The sequence below is a fragment of the Oncorhynchus nerka genome, linkage group LG1, assembly GCF_034236695.1.
Source record: "Oncorhynchus nerka isolate Pitt River linkage group LG1, Oner_Uvic_2.0, whole genome shotgun sequence".
In the NCBI taxonomy this organism is placed as follows: Eukaryota; Metazoa; Chordata; class Actinopteri; order Salmoniformes; family Salmonidae; genus Oncorhynchus; species Oncorhynchus nerka.
The window spans coordinates 11,439,566-11,466,127 of record NC_088396.1 but is presented as its reverse complement, the minus strand read 5'-3'; the positions used below and the strand labels follow the sequence as shown (position 1 = coordinate 11,466,127).

The following is a 26,562-nucleotide window of genomic DNA, read 5'->3' as shown; positions in this document are numbered from 1 at the left end:
ATTACAAAGAGTGCAGTGAACCATTCTATCGTCTTGACCTGAATGTATAAATGGAAATTATCTCATGTTGTCATTAAAATGTCATTTCCGTTTCTGCGAAAGAGCCATTGTACCTCCTCTGTCTGCTCATCTTCACTCTCCTTGTGCCACTCTTCTTACTCTCTTAACTTTTTCTACTCCTCCAATCTTTCTCCTTCTCTTTTCTTCACTCGTCTTCCTTCTCTTTCTTCCTTTCCTTCTCTTTACCTTTCCACCTCATTCTCCTTTGCGTCACTTCATTTGTCCGTCTTACTCTCCAATCTTTAATAATAAATAGTACACTATTAGATAAAATACTTCTGGTTCACAGATTCCTATTGCCTCATTTTTGTATTTTATCTCAAAAACATTGTTTGGAATAATACATTGTCAGGCTCTGTAATCATATGTTTACCTTTCCTCCTTCATCTCCTTTACTCTTCTTCCTATCCAATCTTCCTCCTCTCCTTCCTATCCACTCTAACAGAAAACATTATGCTAACGTTATCCATGAACACAAAGAATACAAATAAATATTCCCAAAATTAATTGTGCATTCATTTAATATAATCATATTTTCAAAATAGCCCGTCCACTGCATGTTTACCTGTGAACTTTTTTAAAACCTAGCTACCATGACAGTAGCTAGCTAACATAGCTAGCTAACTTAGTCTACATAGCTAACGTTAGCTAGCATAACCTATTTAAAACCTTACAGAGCAGATCATCTATCTATATTCATCTATCTATATAATAAATTGTGACATTATAACATCACTAGCTAGTATCTCAAACAATTGTAACATACCTGGCTTGAAAACACATTTGTGGTGATGTTGTGGAGTCACTTGACACTTGTTAGCTTCTGGCCAAGTTTTCCACATGAGTTTTTTCTAAACTAGCGCGAGCAAGTAGTTAGTAGAAGAAGAGTGAAGGAAGCTGCTATAGCCAGCAGCCCCCTCTGTTGGCCTAAACAAGCACAACGCGATTGAGACATCAACGGGTAAGCTCTGCTGCCCGGTCTTTCTTGACACTTTAAATATTTTTTCACTTTGCAGTCTGTTTTCAACGCACAGTTAAAAAACGGGGACATTTCCGGGGACAGCTCCAGCTGGGGACAGGCCACCAAAAATGGGGACTGTCCCTGGTAAACAGGGACATCTGGTCACCCTACTATAGAGTCCTCTAGCAGAGAATGCTGTCCGGCCTAATTCTCTGTTTTATCGTTGTTTATTGACTTCTAAAAACGTTGGAGGGGAAAAAAAGTTCTCAGGGTCTGGGAATAACTTTAAGAAGAACACTGAGCTTATCTTTCTGTTATCATCATCAGCCTGTAGTTATGTGTTCCATTTGTCCAGGAATGTAAATCTCTTAATGAGATTACAGAAGATGAAAGTTGATTATCTGAATCTTGTCCTGATCTGTCTCTCTTCTCCAGGGTCCTTCAGGAATGATGGGATTAAGGCATCTGATGTCCTGCCTGTGCTGAAAGAGAAAGTGGCCTTTGTGTCAGGTGAGTGTGTCTCGCGTCCCAAATGGCACCCTATTCCCTAGTCCTATCAGTCCTGTTCTAAAGTAGTGCACTACATAGGTAAAATAGGGTGCCGTTTGGTTTGCAGCCTGTGATGCTTCATCTTGACTAATCCACAATGGGGAATCATGAAGATATTTTCTGTTCTGGCTGTCAGTGTTCTTGGCAGACCTGTGCTGAGGAAATTCCCATGACAAGCATGATTAGTAGTACATGACAAGCATGTTGACATTTAACCATCGGCAAAACAACTTTCATGTGCTGGAACTTCCGATTACAATATCATCTTCATTAGTGCACAGACCAGTTATGTACCAAAGACTTCTTACATTTATTTTGTTTTCTGTTTTTCTGCCGTGCGTAATATGCGGAAGGCTATGTATTGTATAACGGCGCAATCATAATTTTAATTCAGTTTGCATAGGCTCATAAGCCTATGCGTATGCATAAGCTCTAATATATGCGTATGGTTGTTTTTGAATTAATCATCACCTTAGAAAGCAGCTGTCCATTTCGTTGAATTAGGCTTTGAAACAACATCCACAACGACCATGTTTTAAACTCAGTTTCAACCTGCTGTTGAACTTCTATTCTTCAAATTGATCATCACAGCAAGGGGAGTTTTAAAAGCACAATACTGTTTTGATGTGAATTGTGATTGCATTTGCATTGATATCAGAGGGACAATAGAGCCCTGAGTATCAGGCCATTAGGACCTGATGGTACATAGCAAGTTGTGTACACATGTCCAGAGGGCATAAAGGAGATAACCGTGACTCGACGGTCATGTAGAATTTTACTGCGGTCATGACTGCCGGTGTGGCGGTAATACAATGCAGCCAGCCGTGTGACTAAAAACGGTTTCTGACTCATCTCTCAATGAACAGGGTAACCAGGTAAAATGCTGGCAAAGAGAGCTGGCGGGGAACTGGACCTGACTGGAGCGCTGTTGTAAAAAATAAGCTAAACGCCATGTAAAATAGAGAAAATCTCATTTAGTCTAATAAACACAAGGCTGTTAACTTAAGGCAGCCTTTGAGCTGTTGAGAATAGATATCTCATCTCTCCCTCTTTCTCACTCTCTCTTTATCTGTTGCTCTCCGTCTCGCTCTCTCTCCCCTGGGAGATGGGACTACTCTGGCATGCATCTCACTGATGTTTTTTTCTCCCCAAAATACATCAGAGGTTTCCCCAGCAGCAGTAGAGTAATATTGTTGGCCTTATCTCTTTTGACGAGGCCCAGTGTGTGGTACACACATACACACACACAGGAGGGGGGGGGGGGCTTGAGGATGACAGAGTGGTGGACATGTCAGAGGGTCGAGGGGAGGGAGAAGCACGGGGGAGCACTGCCATCCGTGGGGGTTGGTGCTTCCAAAAAGTGTCAACAAAGATCTGTCACCACCAAAATCCCTCCATGCCCCCCCTCTCCCTCCATGCCCTCCCTCTGGGGCGCTGCTGCTTTGCCTCCCTGCCTCCATGTCTGCCTTCCTGGTGCTGCTCACAAAGTCCCATGAGCACCGGGGATAAACAAACGTGCACTGTACTTCAACATCAATCTGGTCATGCATCTCTCCAAACATGGGATGCGTCCCAAATGGCACAATATTCCCTGTTATAGTGCACTACTTTTGACCATGGGCTCTGGACAAAAGTAGTACAGGGAATAGGGTGCCTTTTTGGACAAATACCTACTAAATAAGAGATATGAAGACAGAGCCTTTCTACTCTCATTATGTTGTATATCATGTCATCCTGTAAATGACCTATACAGGCACTTTGAGAAAATGGAGGGATGTTTTTGGGCCCTGGTCAAGAGTAGTGCACTATATAGAGAATAGGGTGCCATTTGGGAAGAACCCCATGTGTACTTAAAGCTCTATCTATCTCTGCCATAGGGCTTTCATAAATCAGGAGATTTCTGCTATCTGTGTTCCTACAGGAGGTCGTGATAAGAGAGGTGGCCCCATACTGACCTTCCCTGCCAGAAGCAACCATGACAGAATAAAACACGAGGAACTGAGGCGGCTGGTGACCTATCTCTCCACTGTGCCCAGGTAAGAACAGAGGATATGTGTCTGATCGAGGATCAGTTTAGCTTTTTAGATCACAATGAATAAGATTACATGGACAGGTGGGACCTGATCCTAGATCAGCACACCTCCTACTCTGAGACGCTTGATACATGCGGGCGATACGGCCCCTGGACTATCTGACCGTGCTAATGTAAACATGGCTTAATGTATGTGGCTAGCTGGAGGAACATGCTTTATCCATGTACAGTGCCTTCAGAAAGCTTTCATAACCCTTGACTTATTCCACATTTTGTCATGTTAGTCTGAATTCAAAATGGATTAAATACAAAAATATATACAGTACCAGTCAACGGTTTGGATACACCTACTCATTCAAGGGTTTTTCTTTATTTTTTACTATTTTCTCCATTGTAGAATAATAGTGAAGACATCAAAACTATGAAATAACATATGGAATCATGTACTAACCAAAAAAGTGTTAAACAAATCCAAAATAGATTTTAGATTCTTCATAGTAGCCACCCTCTGCCTCGATGGCAGCACTTCTTGGCTGCTTGTCCTTTACTCTGCGGCACAACTCGTCCCAAACCATCTCAATTGTGTGAGGCCAGGTCATCTCATGCAGCACGGCATCACTTTCCTTCTTGGTCAAATAGCCCTTAGACAGCCTGGAGGTGGGAACCACACATGCAGAGATCATCCATGAGGGTAGGTAGCAACACATCTGCCACGCTGATCCTCAACACTGGAGCTTCACAGGGGTGCGTGCTCATTGCCCTCCTGTACTTCCTGTTCACCCACGACTGCATGGCCAGGCACGACTCTAACACCATCATTAAGTTTGCAGACGACACAACAGTGGTAGGCCTGATCACCGACAACAACGAGACAGCCTATAGGAAGGAGGTCAGAGACCTGGCCGGGTGATGCCAGAATAACAATCGATCCCTCAACGTAACCAAGACTAAGTAGATGATTGTGGACTACAGGAAAAGGAGAACCGAGCACACCCCCATTCTCATCGACGGGGCTGTAGTGGAGCAGGTTGAGAGGAACCAAGTTCCTTGGTGTCCACGTCAACAACAAGCTAGAATGGTCCAAACACACCAAGACAGTCGTGACGAGGGCATGACAAAGCCTATTCCCCCTCAGGAAACTAAAAAGATTTGGCATGGGTCCTCAGATTCTCAAAAGGTTCTACAGCTGGGCCTCCCGGGTGGCGCCATGGTCTAGGGCACTGCATCGCAGCGCTAGCTGTGCCACCAGAGAGACTAACCGGCTGCGACCAGGAGGTCCGTGGGGCGACGCACAATTGGCCTAGCGTCGTCCGGGTTAGGGAGGGTTTGGCCGGTAGGGATATCCTTGTCTCATCACGCACTAGCGACTCCTGTGGTGGGCCGGGCGCAGTGCAGGCTAACCATGTTGCCAGGTGCACGGTGTTTCCTCCGACACATTGGTGCGGCTGGCTTCCAGGTTGGATGTGTTAAGAAGCAGTGCGGCTTGGTTGGGTCGTGTTTCGGAGGACGCATGGCTTTCGACCTTCGTCTCTCCCGAGCCCGTACGGTAGTTGTAGCGATGAGACAAGATAGTAACTACTAACAATTGGATAAAATTCAAACAAAAAAAATAAGAAAAAAACAGCTGCCTGGTACGGCAATTGCTCGGCCTCTGACCACAATGGGTACCGGAGTGCCATATCTAGGACAAAAAGGCTTCTCAACAGTTTTTACCCCCAAGCCATAACGCTGCTGCTACTCTCTGCTTATCATATATGCATAGTCACTTTAACTATACATTCATGTACATACTACCTCAATTAGCCAGTGCTCCCGCACATTGGCTAGCTGGGCTATCTGCATTGTGTCCCGCCACCCACCACCCGCCAACCCCTCTTTTACGCTACTGCTACTCTCTGTTCCTCATATATGCATAGTTACTTTAACCATACTACATACTACCTCAAATCAACCTGACTAACCAGTGTTTGTATGTAGCCTCGCTACTTTTATAGCCTCGCTACTGTATAGATCCTGTCTTTTTACTGTTATTTCTTTGCCTACCTATTGTTCACCTAATACCTTTTTTGCACTATTCATTAGAGCCTGTAAGTAAGCATTTCACTGTAAGGTCTACACCTGTTGTATTCGGCACACGTGACAGATAAACTTTGATTTGATTTGAATATCCTGCGGATCTGTTACTATTTTACCCTTCTTGTCTTTTATTTTGTGAATAGCTCTAGATGCCTGTACATGTCTTAGCTGTCAGTGTACCAGCCACAATAATATACCAACCATTAGGATATGAAATCGAGGATGAGTAAAGAAAAATAATGTTTTTCCTTATCAGGATTGCTACCCCTCTCGCTTTTGCATCAAAGTTAGACTGGTATATCTGACCGATCCAGCCGACTTGTAGCTTGGCCTGAGCGGAGCGTTTAATATGAGTTTCTTGAAGAAGCACTATGTCAGCGCCCAGTGATTTAAGATGAGAAAAAACCTTAGCTCATTTGACCACATTTTTATTTACCTGTATTTAACTAGACAGCCTAGGAACAGTGGGTTAACTGCCTGTTCAGGGGCAGAACGACAGATTTGCACCTTGTCAGCTCGGGGATTTCAACTTGCAACCTTCCGGTTACTAGTCCAACACTCTAACCTCTAGGCTACCCTGCCGCCCCAGCAATGCCCTAAGCCATTACAGTTCCAGCTGACTATCTTTATTCCACCAGGTCTACTCTGTGCTCGGTCACTATGTGGCATTTCTTATTTTAGATGAAATTGTCGCTGTCATACAAAGCCCAAAAGAAAAACGTCCCGCCCTGCGGGAGCTTGTCACGCCGCCTGTATTAATAAATGTGAACATAAAACACAGACCTCATCCCCCCTCCACTTCCCATTACTGAGTGACTTCCCCAAACGAAGCACTCCCTGACTAGCAGGCTGACCACATGCGATGCGAGCGTTGCAAAATAAATGTAGAAATCTTTGTTATTCAATTATTGCACCCACACTGCTCGTGCGCCAATGAGCGTCTGCGTTGCCAAGGGCTAAAATAGAAGTCAGTTCTATTTCTGACGCAGATCGAGTCCTGCCTCTCCCATCTCCTCATTGGTTTATAGAAGCAGGTACCCACGTGCCATCTCCTCATTCGTTATACCCACGTTGACTGAAAGACGAACAGTAATGCACCTAATTTATGAAAGTTGCCAATCGCATTATAAAGTCAAGAGAAGAAAAAGCCTGGAAGGAGGAGAGATGACTAGAAACAATTCGGTTGACTGTTTTATGTGTGGATTAATTGTCGGGGTAGAGGACCTTGTGCATTTCAGGTGAAATAACAACTGAATGTTTATATCCCAGGACAAATTAGCTAGCAACAGCAAGCTATCTAAATAGGACAAATTAGCTAGCAAGTGCAAGCTAACTAGCTAAATTGGCATACATGTTTAATGCTTTGACCTGTCCCCAAATGAATATAATTGGTTCAGAGTTGGTTTTGATATTTTAACCTGCGTGTCGTGATCGCGTTTGGTGTGGGGGGACAAAATACATTCATCCACGATGGCGCACGCGCGCAGCCGGTTTGGGTTCCGTGTAACACACAGACTTTAGGGAGTCTAGACAGCTTGAACTAACTCGTCATCTATAGATGTTCCGCATATAAACTAAAGTTAAATAACACTTAACTCTCACGTTAGGGGATGATTGGCGCTAAAACACGATAGGCCAAACAATGCTATATAAGCCATAACATCTCACCCATCACATAATCCCCATTTCTGATCTTCTGATCGAAAAGACATAGGCAGGAAATTCAAACACATTCCTGGCCTGTATTTGGCCAATTAGCCGGTTGACACAGTCGTTCTGTATCCTCAGCTAGGGAGCTTGCTTGACAAGAACAGATCGGCCTCTTTTGGGTTGTTAAACGTGCGTGTTGATCCCTCGACTGCCACCTTAAACCGGGCTGGGAAGAGGAATCCATATCGGATGTTGGCCGCCCTGCATTTGTTGCGTAGTAACTCATCATACTCTTTCCGTTGGTTCCTCACCTCCAAAGTAATATCTGGGTAGAAAGACACCCTAGCTCCGTTATAGTTAAGGAACTTTTGACTAGCCAGCTTGAGGATGAGATCCCTGGTATGGGGATAGTGCAGCCGTACAATGAATGGCCTTGGTGGCACGCCCGCTTTGTTGCCTGTGATCTGTTTGCGCGGTCGTTCAGGATGGTCGTTTTGAAGTGTTCACTCTCAGGCAATGCCGGTATCAGCTCCGAGACAAATTCAGTGGGTTTCCCTTTCTCAGTGTCCTCCTGGATCCCAAATATTCGGATATTCTGGCGTCTTGAATGCAACTCGAGCATTTCCAATCGGGCTTTCAGGGTTTTGTTGTAATTTTGAACTTTGTGCACTGTTTCTCTATGTCCTGTAGCCTTTCCTTGTGATCGACTGTCATCTGCTGAACCTCATGCAGTGAGTTTATGGCAGCCAGTAGGTCACTTTGAGTAGGTTCTGTGGGGAACTCTTGGGAGCTAGCATCTTCAGCTAACTCCTCGTGGGTCGGCAATGTTGAAATTGGTTTGTTGTCTATCTTATTCAAATGATCTCTAGAGCCCCCCTGTAATTTCTGAGGCTGGTAACTCTAATGAACTTATCCTCTGCAGCAGAGGTAAATCTGGGTCTTGCTTTCCTGTGGCGGTCCTCATGAAAGCCAGTTTCATCATTGCTCTTGATGGTTTTTGCAACTGACATTTTCCAGTTTGAATGACCTTCATGTCTTAAAGTAATGATGGACCGTCATTTCTCTTTGCTTTTTTAAGCTGTTCTTGCCATGATGTGGGCTTGGTCTTTTAGAGCCATCTTCTGTAAACCCCCCACCTCGTCACACCACAACTGATTGGCTTAAACATATTAAGAAGGAAAGAAATTCCACAAAGGAATTCCAGGTGACTACCTCATGAAACTGGTTGAGAGAATGCCAAGAGTGTGCAAAACTGCCATCAAGGCAAAGGGTGGCTACTTTGAAGAATCTAAAATCTATTTTCATTTGTTAAACACTTGTTTGGTTACTACATGATTAAACATGTGTTATTTCATAATTTTGATGTCTTCACTATTATTCTACAATGTAGAAAAGTCCAAATAAAGAAAAACTATTGAATGAGTAGGTGTATCCAAACTTTTGACTGGTACTGTACGTGTGTGTGCCTATGTGTGTGTATGCATATGTGAATATGGCATGCGTGTGTGTGTGTGTGTGTGTGTGTGTGTGTGTGTGTGTGTGTGTGTGTGTGTTAGGGTGCTGTCAGCCATTGATCAGGCCTGGCAGTGGGCCCTATTAAGTCAGCTTCAAAGCCTCTGTGTAGCTCTGAACAAAGACCTGCTTAATGAGAGTCTAAATGGCCAGCCAGCCCGGTTGGCTGGCCCGGAGAGCCAGTGAGAGTCCCCTCCGACTCCCCTCTAACTGACCTGCCACTATCACCAACACATGTCGAGCATGGAAATGGATACCCAAAATGGCACTCTATTCCCTATATAGTGGACTTTTTAAAACATAGACTCATGGGACCTGGTCAAAAGTAGTGCACTATGTAGGGAATTGGGTGCCATTTGGGACTTAGCCAGGAGAGGAGTATTAGAGAGTGGGGAGCGGGGGATGGCCACATGGCACACTTCTAGAGCAGTGCTGTCAACCATTAAGAAATGAGAGCCTCTCTCCTGATTCAAATCAAGAGCACTTTTGTGGTTTTGAGTTTCTCTCTCTCGGAGTAGCTTTTACATCTCTCCGTCATATCCACAGGAGGTATTGGAGTGAGCTGGGTTTTTCCTTCGGTTCCCTTCTTTTTTTAAATTCCGCACATGAAATTAGACGAAACGATAGAAATTATTTGTTTGTTTTTTGAATGTATTTTTTTGTTGCTTTTCAGTATTATGGTTTCATAATGAGTGGTGTGTGACTATGAACGTCAAGGCTTGTGTTGATACAGTAGCTCCAGATCACGATATCCCCGTGATTTGTTGCTGGTCATCAATGGTATTGATCCCCCATCCCGTACCCCAGGCATTTATTGGAATTCCCTCTCTGCATCCAGGACATTTTTATATCCTCACTATTTATAACTCTCGGATATGCATTCGCTAAGCTATTTGCTGTGATATTTTAGCAACAGTCTGTTTGTTTTGAGCTCTTTGGAATTAGCTGTGCTCTCGTGGGTCAGTGAAACTACAAACTGAGACGATGATGTCATTGCCTAATCACTTCAACATGTTCCTTCAATTAAAAGGGAATTAGCAAGTCGATGGTTGCATCCCAAATGGCACCCTGGTCCCTTTATAGTGCACTACTTTTGACCCCTAAGGTCATTAAGGACACATCCCAAGTTCATGAATGCTGCTTTTCACTGAAAATCAGTGTGGCAAAGCTAAAGGTCACAGGCTACATATCCATTGACTTTTCAGCCTATGTGAAAATGAGTGTTTTCATGTAGCACCTCATTTATTCAACACGAAGGAGAAAGTCATCAAATCAGTAGCACTTGCCTTTCCTACTAGTATGACTGTGTCATGGCTGTTTTCTGTTGTTCTTGGACCAGTGACCCATTGAGAAGAATAAATTGCAGAAAATAAAAAGGGTTTAATAGGGATGCTGTTGTTGTGGGAATTGCACGGTGCTGGTACAGATTTATTGGTTGCATCTCAAATGGCACCCTATTCCCTGCATAGTGCACTACAGTAGATATAACCAGAGTAACCTCATCCGCTAAGCTGCAGTAAGGTCTAGGGCAGTGTTTTTTTTATAGTTGAGAACAAGTTCTCATTTGCAGCTGCGACCTGGTCAAGATAAAGCATAGCAGTGTGAACAGACAACAACACAGAGTTACACATGGAGTAAACAATAAACAAGTCAATAACACGGTAGGGGGAAAAGGAGTCTATATACAGTGTGTGCAAAAGGCATGAGGAGGGAGGCAATAAATAGGCCATAGGAGCGAATAATTATGATTTGGCAGATTAACACTGGAGTGATAAATGATCAGATGAGCAGGTAGAGATGTGCAAAAGAGCAGAAAAGTAAATAAATAAAAACAGTATGGGGATGAGGTAGGTAAATTGGGTGGGCTATTTACAGGTGGACTATGTACAGCTGCAGCGATCGGTTAGATGCTCAGATAGCAGATGTTTTTATTTTATTTTTTAAATATATTTTATTTTTGCATTTTCCAATTAAGAACATTCAAAACAAAAGTGAAAAGATATTAGACAACGATAGGACAAAGTGACAGTAACAGACGAGCGTAACAAAAAAATAAAAAAAAATAATTATATAAACAAACATACAATAAGAAAAACAATTATAACGAGACATTGGATCACCTGCCGTAGGCTACATATTATACATTACGTGTGAAACATTATGTGAGGATTATATATAGATTCAATCAATGAGATGTGGGGGGAGATTCTCCATATAGTCAATAAAAGGTTGCCAAATTCTGTAAAATGTCTAACTTATTCCTCACGCAGTAAGTGATTTTCTCCAAATGGATACAACTATTAACTTCCGATAGCCACATTGCAACTGGCAGGGAGGAATCCAATTTCCATTTCAAGGCAATACATTTATTGGCAATCGCTAGCAATATTTCTGTTAGCTTTATAGTATGGCTTTGCCTAAGATTGGTGTTAGTAAAGTTACCCAGTAGACAGACCTCCGGGTCTAAAGGGAATGCAACCCCGTGAATTGAGGATATGGTATCGCATACCCCCTGCCAGAAACCGTGTAGTTTTGAACACTGCCAAGTGGAATGGAGGAATGTTCCTTCATCTGAGCCACATCTAAAACATAGGGAGGAGATATCTGGGTTGAACTTGTGCAGTCTAGATGGGGTGATATAGAGCTGATGGAGGAAATTAAACTGGATCAGTCTGTATCTGGAGTTCAATGTGGATGTAACACCATCCCTGCATAGGTCACTCCATAGATCCTCATCAAGATCAATACCCAGATCTTTTTCCCATCTAAGTCGGGGTTTATCTAGCCCAGGCAATGTTAGTCCTGACATAAGAGCATCGTATACACGGGAAATGGTCTTGAACAGTGGTTGGTCTGCGTGGCAGAGTTGTTCAGTAGGTGACATCTTAGGTAGGTTCCATTGTCCCTTGAGAGTCACCCTAATAAAGTTTCGTAGTTGTAGGTAGCTAAAGAAGTCCCTGTTAGGCAAGTGGTATTTCTGTTTCAGCTGATCAAAAGACATAAGAACTCCCTCCTCGTAACAATGTTCCAGAAGAGTGATCCCCTTATCAGACCATGGTCTAAAGTTACTATTCTGGAAAAACATAGGGATCAATCTATTGTTCCATAAAGGGGTTTTAGGGGAAAGGAATCCCCCTCGTCCAAACAGCTCATGCAGTTTGCACCATGCCAGGACAGAATGTATGATTAAAGGGTTGTCTGTGATGGTTTTTATAGATTTTCTGTCTGATTTGTAAAACAATTCTGCCCCAGTGTCATCATTTACCTCAAGCTTTTCAATGTTCAACCATGAGGGAGAGGGACCATTGTCAAACCTCTGAGCCAGAAACCTAGACTGTGCAGACCAGTAGTACATTCTAAAATTGGGGAGGTTTAAGCCCCCTTGACTGTAGTCAAGGGTCAGTTTATCCAGGCCAGCCCTAGGGGTTTTGCCGTGCCAGATAAACCGTCTGGTTAGCTTGTCGAGAGATGAAAGAAAATGCTGCGGGAATAGGGATAGGGAGAGATTGAAACAGATATAGAAATCTGGGCAGGACATTCATTTTAATTACATTGATTCTACCCAGTAGAGTGAGAGGTAAGTCCATCCATTTACAAAGGTCAACCTCCACCTTTTGCAACAAACTGGCCAGATTGAGTATATAGAGGTTGTTCAGATTACCATCCACCATTATGCCCAAATATGTGAAGCCCATAGGCGACCATCTAAAAGGAAACTTGTGCTTGATGGTATGATGGTCAAAGACAGACAACGGTAAGATTTTGCTTTTATCAAATTGACCTTATATCCAGAGAAAGAACTATAACACTGTAGTAGGATCTGCAAGTGAGAGAGGGAGTGTTCTGGGTTTGTTAGAAATAAGATAAGGTCGTCCACAAAGAGTGATAATTTATGGGTATGGGGGCCCACCTCAAAGCCATGTATGTCAGGGCATGTTCTAATAGCCTCAGCCAACGGTTCGATGGCGAGGGCAAAGAGGTGGGGGCTAATTGGGCAACCTTGTCTGTTCCCCCTATAAAGAGGGAAAGAGGAGGAAGTAATCCCATTGGTAGCAATCCTAGCTTTAGGTGATTTGTAGAGTGATTTTATCAAATTTACAAACACGGTACCTAAACCAAACTTTTCAAAGACGCAAAAGAGGTATGGCCATTCAACCCTATCAAAGGCCTTTTCAGCGTCGAGGGAGACTGCGACACTAGGTATTTTGTTTTTGTTAGCAAGGTGAATTATATCAAAGAACCTTCTGAGATTATTGGAGGACAATCTATTAATTATGAAGCCAGTCTGATCTGGGTTGACCGACAGGGGAAAACATGACTCCAGTCTCTTAGATAGCATCTTGGTGACCAGTTTACAATCTGTGTTAAGGAGAGAGATTGGTCTATAGGAGGCACACTTTAGCAGGTTTTTCCCTTTCTTGTGGATTACAGTAATCACTGCTTGAGAGAAGGACTCTGGAAAGCAGTTGTCTTCTCTGGCTTTTTTAAGTACCTCCATAAGGTAGGGGACCAACAGCTCCCTAAATTCTTTATAGAACTCTGGAGGGAAGCCATCCTCCCCAGGAGATTTATTAGAAGGTAAGGATTTAATGTCCTCCAACAATTCAGGAACTGAGAAGTGTTCACTCAGGCGCTCGCTGTCTTCCCCTGACAGGCATGGGAGGTTGAGAGAGGAGAGAAAGGAGTCGATCTCTGATAGATCATCGCTTGATTGGGAAGTGTAGAGGTCTTCATTGTATTTCTTAAAAGTATTATTCATTTCAGTAGGGTCAAAAGATATCTCATTAGTAAGAGTTTCTATGGCATTAATTGTCCTCTTACTTTCCTCTGCTTTCAGTTGCCATGCCAATACTTTGTGAGCTTTCTCTCCAAGCTCGTAATAACGCTGTTTTGATTTAGTGATGGCCCTCTCAGCTTGATATGTGTTCAGAATATTATATTTAAGTTTTTTATTTACCAAAAGCCTGTATAGATCTTTAGTCGGGCCTCTTTGGTAGGTTTTCTCTAGCTCGGAGATTTCAGATTCAAGGGCACTCAGTTCCGCACCGTGTTTTCTCTTCAGCCCTTTAGTATAGGAAATAATCTGTCCCCTCAGATAGGCCTTCAATATGTCCCAAAGAATGAAGCTGTCAGGAGCAGAGGGTTTGTTTGTCAAAGTAAAAATATTGATCTGCTCTTTGATGAATGCACAAAATTCAGGTTGCTTTAGGAGTGTAGAATTTAGTCTCCATCTACAGTGCCTTGCGAAAGTATTCGGCCCCCTTGAATTTTGCGACCTTTTGCCACATTTCAGGCTTCAAACATAAAGATATAAAACTGTATTTTTTTGTGAAGAATCAACAACAAGTGGGACACAATCATGAAGTGGAACGACATTTATTGGATATTTCAAACTTTTTTAACAAATCAAAAACTGAAAAATTGGGCGTGCAAAATTATTCATCCCCCTTAAGTTAATACTTTGTAGCGCCACCTTTTGCTGCGATTACAGCTGTAAGTCGCTTGGGGTATGTCTCTATCAGTTTTGCACATCGAGAGACTGAAATTTTTCCCCATTCCTCCTTGCAAAACAGCTCGAGCTCAGTGAGGTTGGATGGAGAGCATTTGTGAACAACAGTTTTCAGTTCTTTCCACAGATTCTCGATTGGATTCAGGTCTGGACTTTGACTTGGCCATTCTAACACCTGGATATGTTTATTTTTGAACCATTCCATTGTAGATTTTGCTTTATGTTTTGGATCATTGTCTTGTTGGAAGACAAATCTCCGTCCCAGTCTCAGGTCTTTTGCAGACTCCATCAGGTTTTCTTCCAGAATGGTCCTGTATTTGGCTCCATCCATCTTCCCATCAATTTTAACCATCTACCCTGTCCCTGCTGAAGAAAAGCAGGCCCAAACCATGATGCTGCCACCACCATGTTTGACAGTGGGGATGGTGTGTTCAGGGTGATGAGCTGTGTTGCTTTTACGCCAAACATAACGTTTTGCATTGTTGCCAAAAAGTTCAATTTTGGTTTCATCTGACCAGAGCACCTTCTTCCACATGTTTGTTGTGTCTCCCAGGTGGCTTGTGGCAAACTTTAAACAACACTTTTTATGGATATCTTTAAGAAATGGCTTTCTTCTTGCCAGTCTTCCATAAAGGCCAGATTTGTGCAATATATACGACTGATTGTTGTCCTATGGACAGAGTCTCCCACCTCAGCTGTAGATCTCTGCAGTTCATCCAGAGTGATCATGGGCCTCTTGGCTGCATCTCTGATCAGTCTTCTCCTTGTATGAGCTGAAAGTTTAGAGGGACGGCCAGGTCTTGGTAGATATGCAGTGGTCTGATACTCCTTCCATTTCAATATTATCGCTTGCACAGTGCTCCTTGGGATGTTTAAAGCTTGGGAAATCTTTTTGTATCCAAATCCGGCTTTAAACTTCTTCACAACTTCTTCTCGGACCTGCCTGGTGTGTTCCTTGTTCTTCATGATGCTCTCTGCGCTTTTAAGGGACCTCTGAGAATATCACAGTGCAGGTGCATTTATACGGAGACTTGATTACATTTACATTTAAGTCATTTAGCAGACGCTCTTATCCAGAGCGACTTACAAATTGGTGCTTTCACCTTATGACATCCAGTGGAACAGCCACTTTACAATAGTGCATCTAGGTCTTTTAAGGGGGGGGGGGGGGAGAAGGATTACTTTATCCTATCCTAGGTATTCCTTAAAGAGGTGGGGTTTCAGGTGTCTCCGGAAGGTGGTGATTGACTCCGCTGTCCTGGCGTCGTGAGGGAGTTTGTTCCACCATTGGGGGGCCAGAGCAGCGAACAGTTTTGACTGGGCTGAGCGGGAACTGTACTTCCTCAGTGGTAGGGAGGCGAGCAGGCCAGAGGTGGATGAACGCAGTGCCCTTGTTTGGGTGTAGGGCCTGATCAGAGCCTGGAGGTACTGAGGTGCCGTTCCCCTCACAGCTCCGTAGGCAAGCACCATGGTCTTGTAGCGGATGCGAGCTTCAACTGGAAGCCAGTGGAGAGAGCGGAGGAGCGGGGTGACGTGAGAGAACTTGGGAAGGTTGAACACCAGACGGGCTGCGGCATTCTGGATGAGTTGTAGGGGTTTAATGGCACAGGCAGGGAGCCCAGCCAACAGCGAGTTGCAGTAATCCAGACGGGAGATGACAAGTGCCTGGATTAGGACCTGCGCCGCTTCCTGTGTGAGGCAGGGTCGTACTCTGCGGATGTTGTAGAGCATGAACCTACAGGAACGGGCCACCGCCTTGATGTTAGTTGAGAACGACAGGGTGTTGTCCAGGATCACGCCAAGGTTCTTAGCGCTCTGGGAGGACGAGTTGTCAACCGTGATGGCGAGATCATGGAACGGGCAGTCCTTCCCCCGGGAGGAAGAGCAGCTCCGTCTTGCCGAGGTTCAGCTTGAGGTGGTGATCCGTCATCCACACTGATATGTCTGCCAGACATGCAGAGATGCGATTCGCCACCTGGTCATCAGAGGGGGAAAGGAGAAGATTAATTGTGTGTCGTCTGCATAGCAATGATAGGAGAGACCATGTGAGGTTATGACAGAGCCAAGTGACTTGGTGTATAGCGAGAATAGGAGAGGGCCTAGAACAGAGCCCTGGGGACACCAGTGGTGAGAGCGCGTGGTGAGGAGACAGATTCTCGCCACGCCACCTGGTAGGAGCGACCTGTCAGGTAGGACGCAATCCAAGCATGGGCCGCGCCGGAGATGCCCAACTCGGAGAGGGTGGAGAGGAGGATCTGATGGTTCACAGTATCGAAGGCAGCCGATAGGTCTAGAAGGATGAGAGCAGAGGAGAGAGAGTTAGCTTTAGCAGTGCGGAGTGCCTCCGTGATACAGAGAAGAGCAGTCTCAGTTGAATGACTAGTCTTGAAACCTGACTGATTTGGATCAAGAAGGTCATTCTGAGAGAGATAGCGGGAGAGCTGGCCAAGGACGGCACGTTCAAGAGTTTTGGAGAGAAAAGAAAGAAGGGATACTGGTCTGTAGTTGTTGACATCGGAGGGATCGAGTGTAGGTTTTTTCAGAAGGGGTGCAACTCTCGCTCTCTTGAAGACGGGAGGGACGTAGCCAGCGGTCAGGGATGAGTTGATGAGCGAGGTGAGGTAAGGGAGAAGGTCACCGGAGATGGTCTGGAGAAGAGAGGAGGGGATAGGGTCAAGCGGGCAGGTTGTTGGGCGGCCGGCCGTCACAAGACGCGAGATGTCATCTGGAGAGAGAGGGGAGAAAGAGGTCAGAGCACAGGGTAGGGCAGTGTGATTCAAGAGGGAGGAGAAGGTGGCAAAGAGCTTCCTAGGGTTAGAGGCAGATGCTTGGAATTTAGAGTGGTAGAAAGTGGCTTTAGCAGCAGAGACAGAGGAGGAAAATGTAGAGAGGAGGGAGTGAAAGGATGCCAGGTCCGCAGGGAGGCGAGTTTTCCTCCATTTCCGCTCGGCTGCCCGGAGCCCTGTTCTGTGAGCTCGCAATGAGTCGTCGAGCCACGGAGCGGGAGGGGAGGACCGAGCCGGCCTGGAGGATAGGGGACATAGAGAGTCAAAGGATGCAGAAAGGGAGGAGAGGAGGGTTGAGGAGGCAGAATCAGGAGATAGGTTGGAGAAGGTTTGAGCAGAGGGAAGAGATGATAGGATGGAAGAGGAGAGAGTAGCGGGGGAGAGAGAGCGAAGGTTGGGACGGCGCGATACCATCCGAGTAGGGGCAGTGTGGGAAGTGTTGGATGAGAGCGAGAGGGAAAAGGATACAAGGTAGTGGAAAGGGGAGTTGCAATGAGGTTAGTGGAAGAACAGCATCTAGTAAAGATGAGGTCGAGCGTATTGCCTGCCTTGTGAGTAGGGGGGGAAGGTGAGAGGGAGAGGTCAAAAGAGGAGAGGAGTGGAAAGAAGGAGGCAGAGAGGAATGAGTCAAAGGTAGACGTGGGGAGGTTAAAGTCGCCCAGAACTGTGAGAGGTGAGCCGTCCTCAGGAAAGGAGCTTATCAAGGCATCAAGCTCATTGATGAACTCTCCGAGGGAACCTGGAGGGCGATAAATGATAAGGATGTTAAGCTTGAAAGGGCTGGTAACTGTGACAGCATGGAATTCAAAGGAGGCGATAGACAGATGGGTAAGGGGAGAAAAGAGAATGACCACTTGGGAGAGATGAGGATCCCGGTGCCACCACCCCGCTGACCAGAAGCTCTCGGGGTGTGCGAGAACACGTGGGCGGACGAAGAGAGAGCAGTAGGAGTAGCAGTGTTATCTGTGGTGATCCATGTTTCCGTCAGTGCCAAGAAGTCGAGGGACTGGAGGGTGGCATAGGCTGAGATGAACTCTGCCTTGTTGGCCGCAGATCGGCAGTTCCAGAGGCTACCGGAGACCTGGAACTCCACGTGGGTCGTGCGCGCTGGGACCACCAGATTAGGGTGGCCGCGGCCACGCGGTGTGGAGCGTTTGTATGGTCTGAGCAGAGAGGAGAGAACAGGGATAGACAGACACATAGTTGACAGGCTACAGAAGAGGCTACGCTAATGCAAAGGAGATTGGAATGACAAGTGGACTACACGTCTCGAATGTTCAGAAAGTTAAGCTTACGTAGCAAGAATCTAATTGACTAAAATGATTAAAATGATACAGTACTGCTGAGGTAGGCTAGCTGCGTTGTTGACACTACCCTAATCAAGTCGTTCCGTTGAGTGTGAAGTTTCTACAATGCTGCTATTCGGGGGCTAGCTGGCTAGCTAGCAGTGTTGGTTACGTTACGTTGCGTTAGGAGAACGACAATAGCTGGCTAGCTAACCTAGAAAATCGCTCTAGACTACACAATTATCTTTGAAACAAAGACGGCTATGTAGCTAGCTACGATCAAACAAATCACACCGTTGGGACTGTAATGAAATGAAATGAAAATGTGATACTACCTGTGGAGCGAAGCGGAATGCGACCGGAATGCGAAAGTTCTATTCAGTAGACGTTGGCTGGCTGTTGGCTAGCTAGGAGTGTCTCCTACGTTAAGGACGACAAAATAGCTGGCTAGCTAACCTCGGTAAATTAAGATAATCACTCTAAGACTACACACTCTAAACTACACAATTATCTTGGATACGAAGACAGCAAAGACAACTATGTAGCTAGCTAATACTACACTAATCAAGTCGTTCAGTTGAGTGTGATAGTTACTACAGTGCTACGGTAGCCGGTGAACGTATGCTAGCTGGCTAGCTGCTAGGCAGATAGGAGGACGACGAAATACGATAATAACGCAATTATCGCTCTAAGACTCCACACTCTAAACTACACGATTATTTTGGATACGAAGACAGCAAAGACAACTATGTAGCTAGCTAACACTACACTAATCAAGTCGTTCAGTTGAGTGTGATAGTTACTACAGTGCTACGGTAGACGGTGAACGTGTTGGGCAGATAGGAGGACGACGAAATACGATAATTACGCAATTATCTTTGATACAACGACGGCTATGTAGCTAGCTAAGAAGAAATTGCTAAGATTAGACAAATCAGACCGTTGTACTATAATGAAATGTAATGAAATGTAATGAAAAAGTTATACAACCTGGAGACCGAAGCGCGGATGCGACCGGCTCGCTCCAACCCGGATGATTACACACAGGTGGATTGTATTTATCATCATTAGTCATTTAGGTCAACATTGGATCATTCAGAGATCCTCACTGAACTTCTGGAGAGAGTTTGTTGTTCACAAATGCTCTCCATCCAACCTCACTGAGCTCGAGCTGTTTTGCAAGGAGGAATGGGGAAAAAATTCAGTCTCTCGATGTGCAAAACTGATAGAGACATACCCCAAGCGACTTACAGCTGTAATCGCAGCAAAAGGTGGCGCTACAAAGTATTAACTTAAGGGGGATGAATAATTTTGCACGCCCAATTTTTCAGTTTTTGATTTGTTAAAAAAGTTTGAAATATCCAATAAATGTCGTTCCACTTCATGATTGTGTCCCACTTGTTGTTGATTCTTCACAAAAAAATACAGTTTTATATCTTTATGTTTGAAGCCTGAAATGTGGCAAAAGGTCGCAAAGTTCAAGGGGGCCGAATACTTTCGCAAGGCACTGTATATATAAAAAGGGGGGTTAGACATTTTGCAAACAATTATATTGATAGAACCGTAAATCTAGCTGCAATATTAAAGCTGGTCTTCATTCCCAAAACCAATAGGAAACCAAAAATGTACTTTCCCACAACTTCCAAGGAACCAAATGTGCTAGCTGGTGATTCAGTTGCCCTGCTCGCTGGGTAGTCGAAGTGTTCCCATTTTGGACCATTTTATGTGTCCGAAGGTACAAACTCCGCCTACCCGGTGGGCCCGGGGAGCAAATCAAATGCATCTACAGTATACTACTGCTGGCCAGTCCGATAGCTCAGATCACCTATGCCTGCAGCGTCCACGATCCCACAGCGAAGTTGATACTGTGACATTTCAAAACGTTTAAAACCATGACTAGAGAGAGACTTAAATGAATACAGCAAAGAGCTGCTGTTATTATGAGTAAGTTCATGTTTAAGTTTTTATTCAGCACTGTCAACACTTCATTCAATACTTTAATAAGCCATAAAACGTGATTCTCCCTATCAACTCCGACTACAAAGTGTATCGATTGGCTTGCATTGTTAAAATCGAGGAATATTTGACATTTTCTGGACAAAAAAACATGAATTTGTGCATTAGGCAGAAGTAAAGAAGTGCGACTCCAGTTTCACCATCAGCTGGAAGACAGTGTCTCGTCTCAGCGGAGGGAAGGAGACCCGAGGGATGGTGAGAGGCAGCCTCCACTGCTCTCTCTCTCCCTCTCTCCCTCCCTCCTTTTGCTGAGAGACTGACCATTAGATGCAGGCACCATTAGTCCAATAAAATATGCAATTTATGCTCAAGTAATACAACAAGTGACCAGTGTGATCATACACCTCAATTTTTAAATATAATTTTTAAATGGTCTGAGAAGATCCGAATTGGCAGGGCAATTCAAGCATTGCCAATATGCCTTAATAATGTATTGGGCCTATAGCCTACTGCACAACCCTCATGGCTACATAACTGCTTTTAGTAGGTATTAATGTTGCATAGGCTTACATTTGTTAAGTCATGTTTAAATAAAATGTTGGCTCAGAAAAGGTTGGTGACCACTGGGGAAGGAGATGCTTCATGTAATAAAATGTGCACCCCAAATGGCACCCTATTCCCTATATAGTCCTATGGGCCCTGGTCAAATGTGGTGCACTAAATAGGGAATAAGGGTCCATTTGGGATGTAGACATTTTCCCTTGTTTGTCCCCCAGTCTTCCAACACAAACGATGTGGAGAGGATCATATTAATTCCAGAAGTAGGGGAGGCTTGAGGAGGAGGGCATGTGGCGGGCCAAAGCAATTACAGGTTATTTTTATCTTCCAATCACAGTCAAGTGCTTTCAAAGTATCGGGACCTAAGAATAGACCATTAATATTATTTCAGCCTCATAACCTGTTAGAAAAGTGAGGCCTTTCGTTATGGGGGGGGGTGAAATTTAAACGAGAATCCCAACAAATAAGCCTACTACATCTAAAGAGGACATGCCCAGGAGGAGAGAATGAGATATGTGTGTGATAGTCTTATTTGTATGTTGATCCAGAATGAAAGAGCTCAACGTCGATGACAGGCTTGTCAGAGAGTTAGAATCGTGGGAGCTAATCATCACTCTGAAGGTAGAACGAGGGGGCCAGCTTAAAACAAGTCCAATTGAATAGCGCTTGTCATTTAGCCATAGCAGTTAAACGAGTTCCGGTGGTGTAATGGCTTTAGCATCACCGTGGTTGGCTCAGAGTCCTGGGGAGTCAAGGGACCAATTCAGATCCAACTTGGCTGAAGGACATTAAGTAGGGCGTGTTGGAGGATAGTGTGGAGAGCCCCCCCCCCCAGGCTCCCCTGGAGTTGGTGTGATGTGTAGGGCATACTGCGTACTAACGGTTGGTTCTCTCTCCCACCCCCACTCTCACTCTCCCTCACCTCTCTCTCTTTCATTCTCTCTCTCGCTTCACTCTCTCTCTCCCTCTCTCACTTCACTCTCTCTCTCTCTCTCTCTCTCTCTCTCGCTTCGCTCTTTCATCTCTATCTCCCAGTGAGGATGTGTGCAAGCGGGGCTTCACAGTGATCATTGATATGCGTGGTTCCAAGTGGGACCTGATCAAGCCTCTACTGAAGACCCTGCAGGAAGCCTTCTCTGCTGAGATCTGCGTGGCGCTCATCATCAAACCGGACAACTTCTGGCAGAAGCAGAAAACCAACTTTGGCAGTGCCAAGTTCACTTTTGAGGTAAGGGAGAGCTCAGAATGGGAAAAAACTGAGCCTTGTTTTAGTTGGCATGTCTGGTTGCCCATTGTTAAAATATTTTATATTTCTCTCGTACAGGCATTTTCTCTAGTCAGCATGCCTGTTTTGATCGTGATTATGTATTTCATCCGGAGTTGAATAGTAAACATTTTATTGTGATGTTATCACAGGACTATAAGCACTACTTGACAACAGTTGTTAATTTTGGTCTGTCTCTAAAATGGACAGGAAGCACAGAGCCGTATTTTCAAAGGAACTGGCGAGAAAAGATGGCAAAGAATGATTATCCCCCCCCACGATTTTCCCCATATTCTCTGCATGTAATGCTATACAGAAGTCAGCCATTAGTAGTGTGCTAGGTAGTGTGAGGTTAAGCTTACACCCCTTGGTCCTCCCCTTTCTCATTCCTACCATCCACAGTGAACTGTAGTGCTAATGAGAAACAGAATTTCTGCGTTCCAAATGGCACCCTTGGCCCCGTATGCCTCTGGTCAAAAGTAAAGCTCTATATAGGGAATAGGGTGTCATTTGGGACGCATCCAATGAAGCCTATATATGTTTTGGCTGGGGTAACATCATGCAAACCTCTTGATTGTGTGCTGTTGAGCGAGTCGAGAGCTTCAAGTTCCTCAGTGTCCACATCACTAAGGAATTAACATGGGTCACACACGCCAACACAGTCGCAAAGAATTTTCAGTAGGCTGAAAAGATTTGGCATTGTCCCTCAGATCCTCCAAAAGTTCTACAGCTGCACCATTGAGAGCATCTTGACTAGCTGCATCACCGCTTGGTATGGCGACTGCTTGGTATCTGACCACAAGGCACTACAGAGAGTACAGCGCAGTGCATCGCTGGGGCCGAGCTTCCTGACATCCAGGACCTCTATACCAGGCGGTGTCAGAGGAAGGCCCTAAACATTGTCAAAGACTCCAGCCACCCAAGTCATAGACTGTTCTCTCTGCTATCACACGGCAAGCGGTACTGGTGCACCAAGCGTGGAACCAAATGGACCCTGAACAGCTTCTAACCCCAAGCCATAAGACTGTTAAATAGTTAGCCAAATAGCAACCCAGACTATCTGCATTGACTCCCCTTTGCACTAACTCTTTTGACTCACCACATATGCTGCTGCTACTGTTTATTATCACTTTACCCCTACCTATATGTACATATCTACCTCAATGACCTCGTACCCCTGCACATCGACTCGGTACTGGTACCCATTGTGTATTCATTCCTTGTGTTATTTTTCAATTTTTCTCTCTGCATTGTTGGGAAGGGCCCCCTTAAGTAAGCATTTCACTGTTCGTCTACACCTGTTGTTTACGAAGCAGGTGACAAATAACACTTGATATGGATTTGACTTGACAGACTAGCATGGTGTCAGTGGAGGGCCTGACTAAGTTGGTGGACCCGTCCCAGCTGACAGACGACTTTGAGGGCTCTTTGGAGTACAACCACGAGGAGTGGATGGATCTGCGCGTGGCCCTGGAGGAGTTCATGGGCTCGGCCGTGCACCTCCTCTCCCGCCTGGAGGACCTCCAGGAGCTGCTGGCCAAGAAGGAGTTCCCGGTGGACGTGGAGGGCTCCCGGCGGCTCATCGACGAGCACACGCAGCTCAAGAAGAAGGTGATGAAGGCTCCCGTGGAGGAGCTGGACAGGGAGGGCCAGAGACTGCTTCAGTGTATCCGATCTAGCGACGGGTTTTCTGGGAGGAACTGCATCTCGGGTAGCGCTGACTTCCAGAGCGTGGTGCCTAAGATCGCCAGCCTGCTGGACAAGCTGCACTCCACCAGACAGCACCTGCACCAGATGTGGCACGTCCGCAAGCTCAAGCTTGACCAGTGTTTCCAGCTCCGCCTCTTTGAGCAGGACGCAGAGAAGGTGAGTGACCAAGCTCAGAGATCTAGAAACATTCACAATAAAACCATTTCTGCTGAGTTGATCTCTGAATTGAAAATCTTTATGTCCATTGAAATATTTTATGGACTTTTGTCTTTAACTCGTGGTTACAAACGTGCTAACAGAATAACCAAAATGAACCCACCGTACATTAAATACACTGGTGATTTGACGTTCATAATATAATATGCAGGGCGTTTAGCTAGTAAGACCATTCTAATTGCCAAACGTGTGCCTTGTGTACAGTAAGGCAGACAAACGTCGACATGGAATTTATTTTTAAAGGTTGCAAACTGATTGAGAGGTTTTTTGCATATAAATATCCCTGATCCTTGGATGCAAATATTTATCCTAGAGACACATTGTGAAAGTCCTCAGTATGACAGCGATGAACAAACTTCTGGCTAGATGTTATTTAAGGTTGCATCCCAAATGGCCCTCAATCCCCGACTGTATATAGTGCAATACTTTTGACCGGAGCCCTCTGGGCCCTGGTCAAAAGTGTACAGATCGGGTGACATTTTGGACACAGACTTTCTCTGTTTATATGCAGGGCCTGAATACATAAACGCTGGCATTTTGTTTATTTATTTGAAACGCATATTAAATGGGATATAATAACAGCCTGTGTTTTTAGAAGGATATGTGGTTTTACAAGATTCTGAAAAAACAGAACAGTTCAGTACCTCATTCCCGAGATGCTATTTTAGGGAATAAACATGTATTTTGCCCACTTTTCCAATTAGTGAGGTATTTTTAAGTGTGCATTAAAAACTATTTATTCTCCTCTGCGCACACATCGCCCTTGACAATGGCAGTAATGTTGTCCAGATGAGCCCAAAGGTATATGTAATAATTTCATAATCATTTTTTTGGTCATTTATTTTTGGTTTTTAAAGGAAAACCTCATATTGCCTAAATACCCCAAAACTCATTAGGAATAACACAACGACGACAACATGACCTCATGTTAGGACCTATATAACTCTGGCAAGGTCAGAGACACAGGTGAGCCTGCGAGAAAAGGTGGTTGGGTTTAGATGACAATGATGATCACACATTCAAAACAATGTTTTACATTGCCAGGTCATCTGCCGTTTCCCAATACAACCGGACAAATGAACTCAAACAAATAAACTACAGTGAAATGGCCACACAGCTAGTGTATACAGACAGAAAGGAAGAAAAACGGCATTCTCCTAACCATGCAATATTCCCTCCAAGCCTTCAAGCCCGCACTCCCCCCAACATACCCTACAATGATGAAGTAGTAGGCCAATGCCTGCTGGATTCTAGACAAAGGCCTTCATCTGGATAAGTGCAGTCAGTCCCTTTTCTACTGACAGTGGAGCCCCATGGTTCCTCCTGATGATTAGGCCAGGCCCAGATAAAGATTAATTTCCCTGGGGACAATGCCAATTAAGGCCTGGCACACATACTCTGTCTGTCCCTCCATGTGTCCTCTCCAATTGGTCTGTGATTGCCTGCTAACACTGCACTAACAATGTGTTACGCGACTCACAGTCTAACAGGATAGCTACAGCAGTTCACCTACTGGTCATATTGTAAGCTCAGATTCCATAAGACTATTTTTAATTCGGATCCGACCGAGCACTTAGAGCACAGTCATAGTAGCGTTTGTGGTTGCACACCTGCACTCCAGCCATTTGAACAGTGACTGTAAACACTGAGCGTATTATAACAGGGCACCTTTGAAGCTCAAGCATTAATAAGGGTATTTTTTGAACAATGAAATGAAATTGTCAGTGTGCAACCCCAGTAAAGGCACTACATATATGTGTGGATCAAGATCAAAGGGAACAATAACAGACAGAGAGGAGGATGGAGGGGAGGATAGACCCATGTTTATTTTGGTCCTCCATAATGACCTTGTGCGCTCTCTTTGGCTTGCACCCCAAATGGCACCCTATTCCCTACATATGGGACTTATTTTAACCAGGACCTATAGGTCGTTATCAGTAAAACGTCACAATAAGGTGCAGAGCGTTTCATTTGACTGGTGGGGGGGGCTAGGAGACCCAAAACCCCCTAAAACCATTGACACCCGAGGGCAGTTTTTAAGGGATTGTCAAATAAATGTTAACTTTGGTTGTAATATTATCATCATAGTCAGAACTAAAAATGTTTGATTATTCCATGCAAAACAATTTAGCAGCAAATAACTACATGCGTTTCACGATCAGGACACGATCAGTACTCTGAATGATCGGCTATGAAAAGCCAACTGACATGTACTCCTGAGGTGCTGACTGGCTGCACCCTCGACAACTACTGTGATTATTATTATTTGACCATGCTGGTCATTTATGAACATTTGAACATCTTGGCCATGTTCTGTTATAATCTCCACCCGGCACAGCCAGAAGAGGACTGGCCACCCCTCATAGCCTGGTTCCTCTCTGGGTTTCTTCCTAGGTTTTGGCCTTTCTAGGGAGTTTTTCCTAGCCACCGTGCTTCT

The 26,562-nt window shown here is 44.7% G+C and overlaps 1 protein-coding gene across 1 annotated transcript in view; it reads left to right on the top strand.

The window, feature by feature from the left end:
• Window positions 1-26,562, top strand: part of LOC115139459 (kalirin-like) — a 275,127-nt gene that overhangs the window by 103,214 nt on the left and 145,351 nt on the right. The window contains exons 2-5 of the mRNA XM_029677004.2: window positions 1,457-1,531; window positions 3,492-3,606; window positions 21,971-22,163; window positions 23,553-24,065. Coding sequence (XP_029532864.1) covers window positions 1,457-1,531; window positions 3,492-3,606; window positions 21,971-22,163; window positions 23,553-24,065 — 896 coding nt within the window. The remainder of the gene's footprint in view (window positions 1-1,456; window positions 1,532-3,491; window positions 3,607-21,970; window positions 22,164-23,552; window positions 24,066-26,562) is intronic.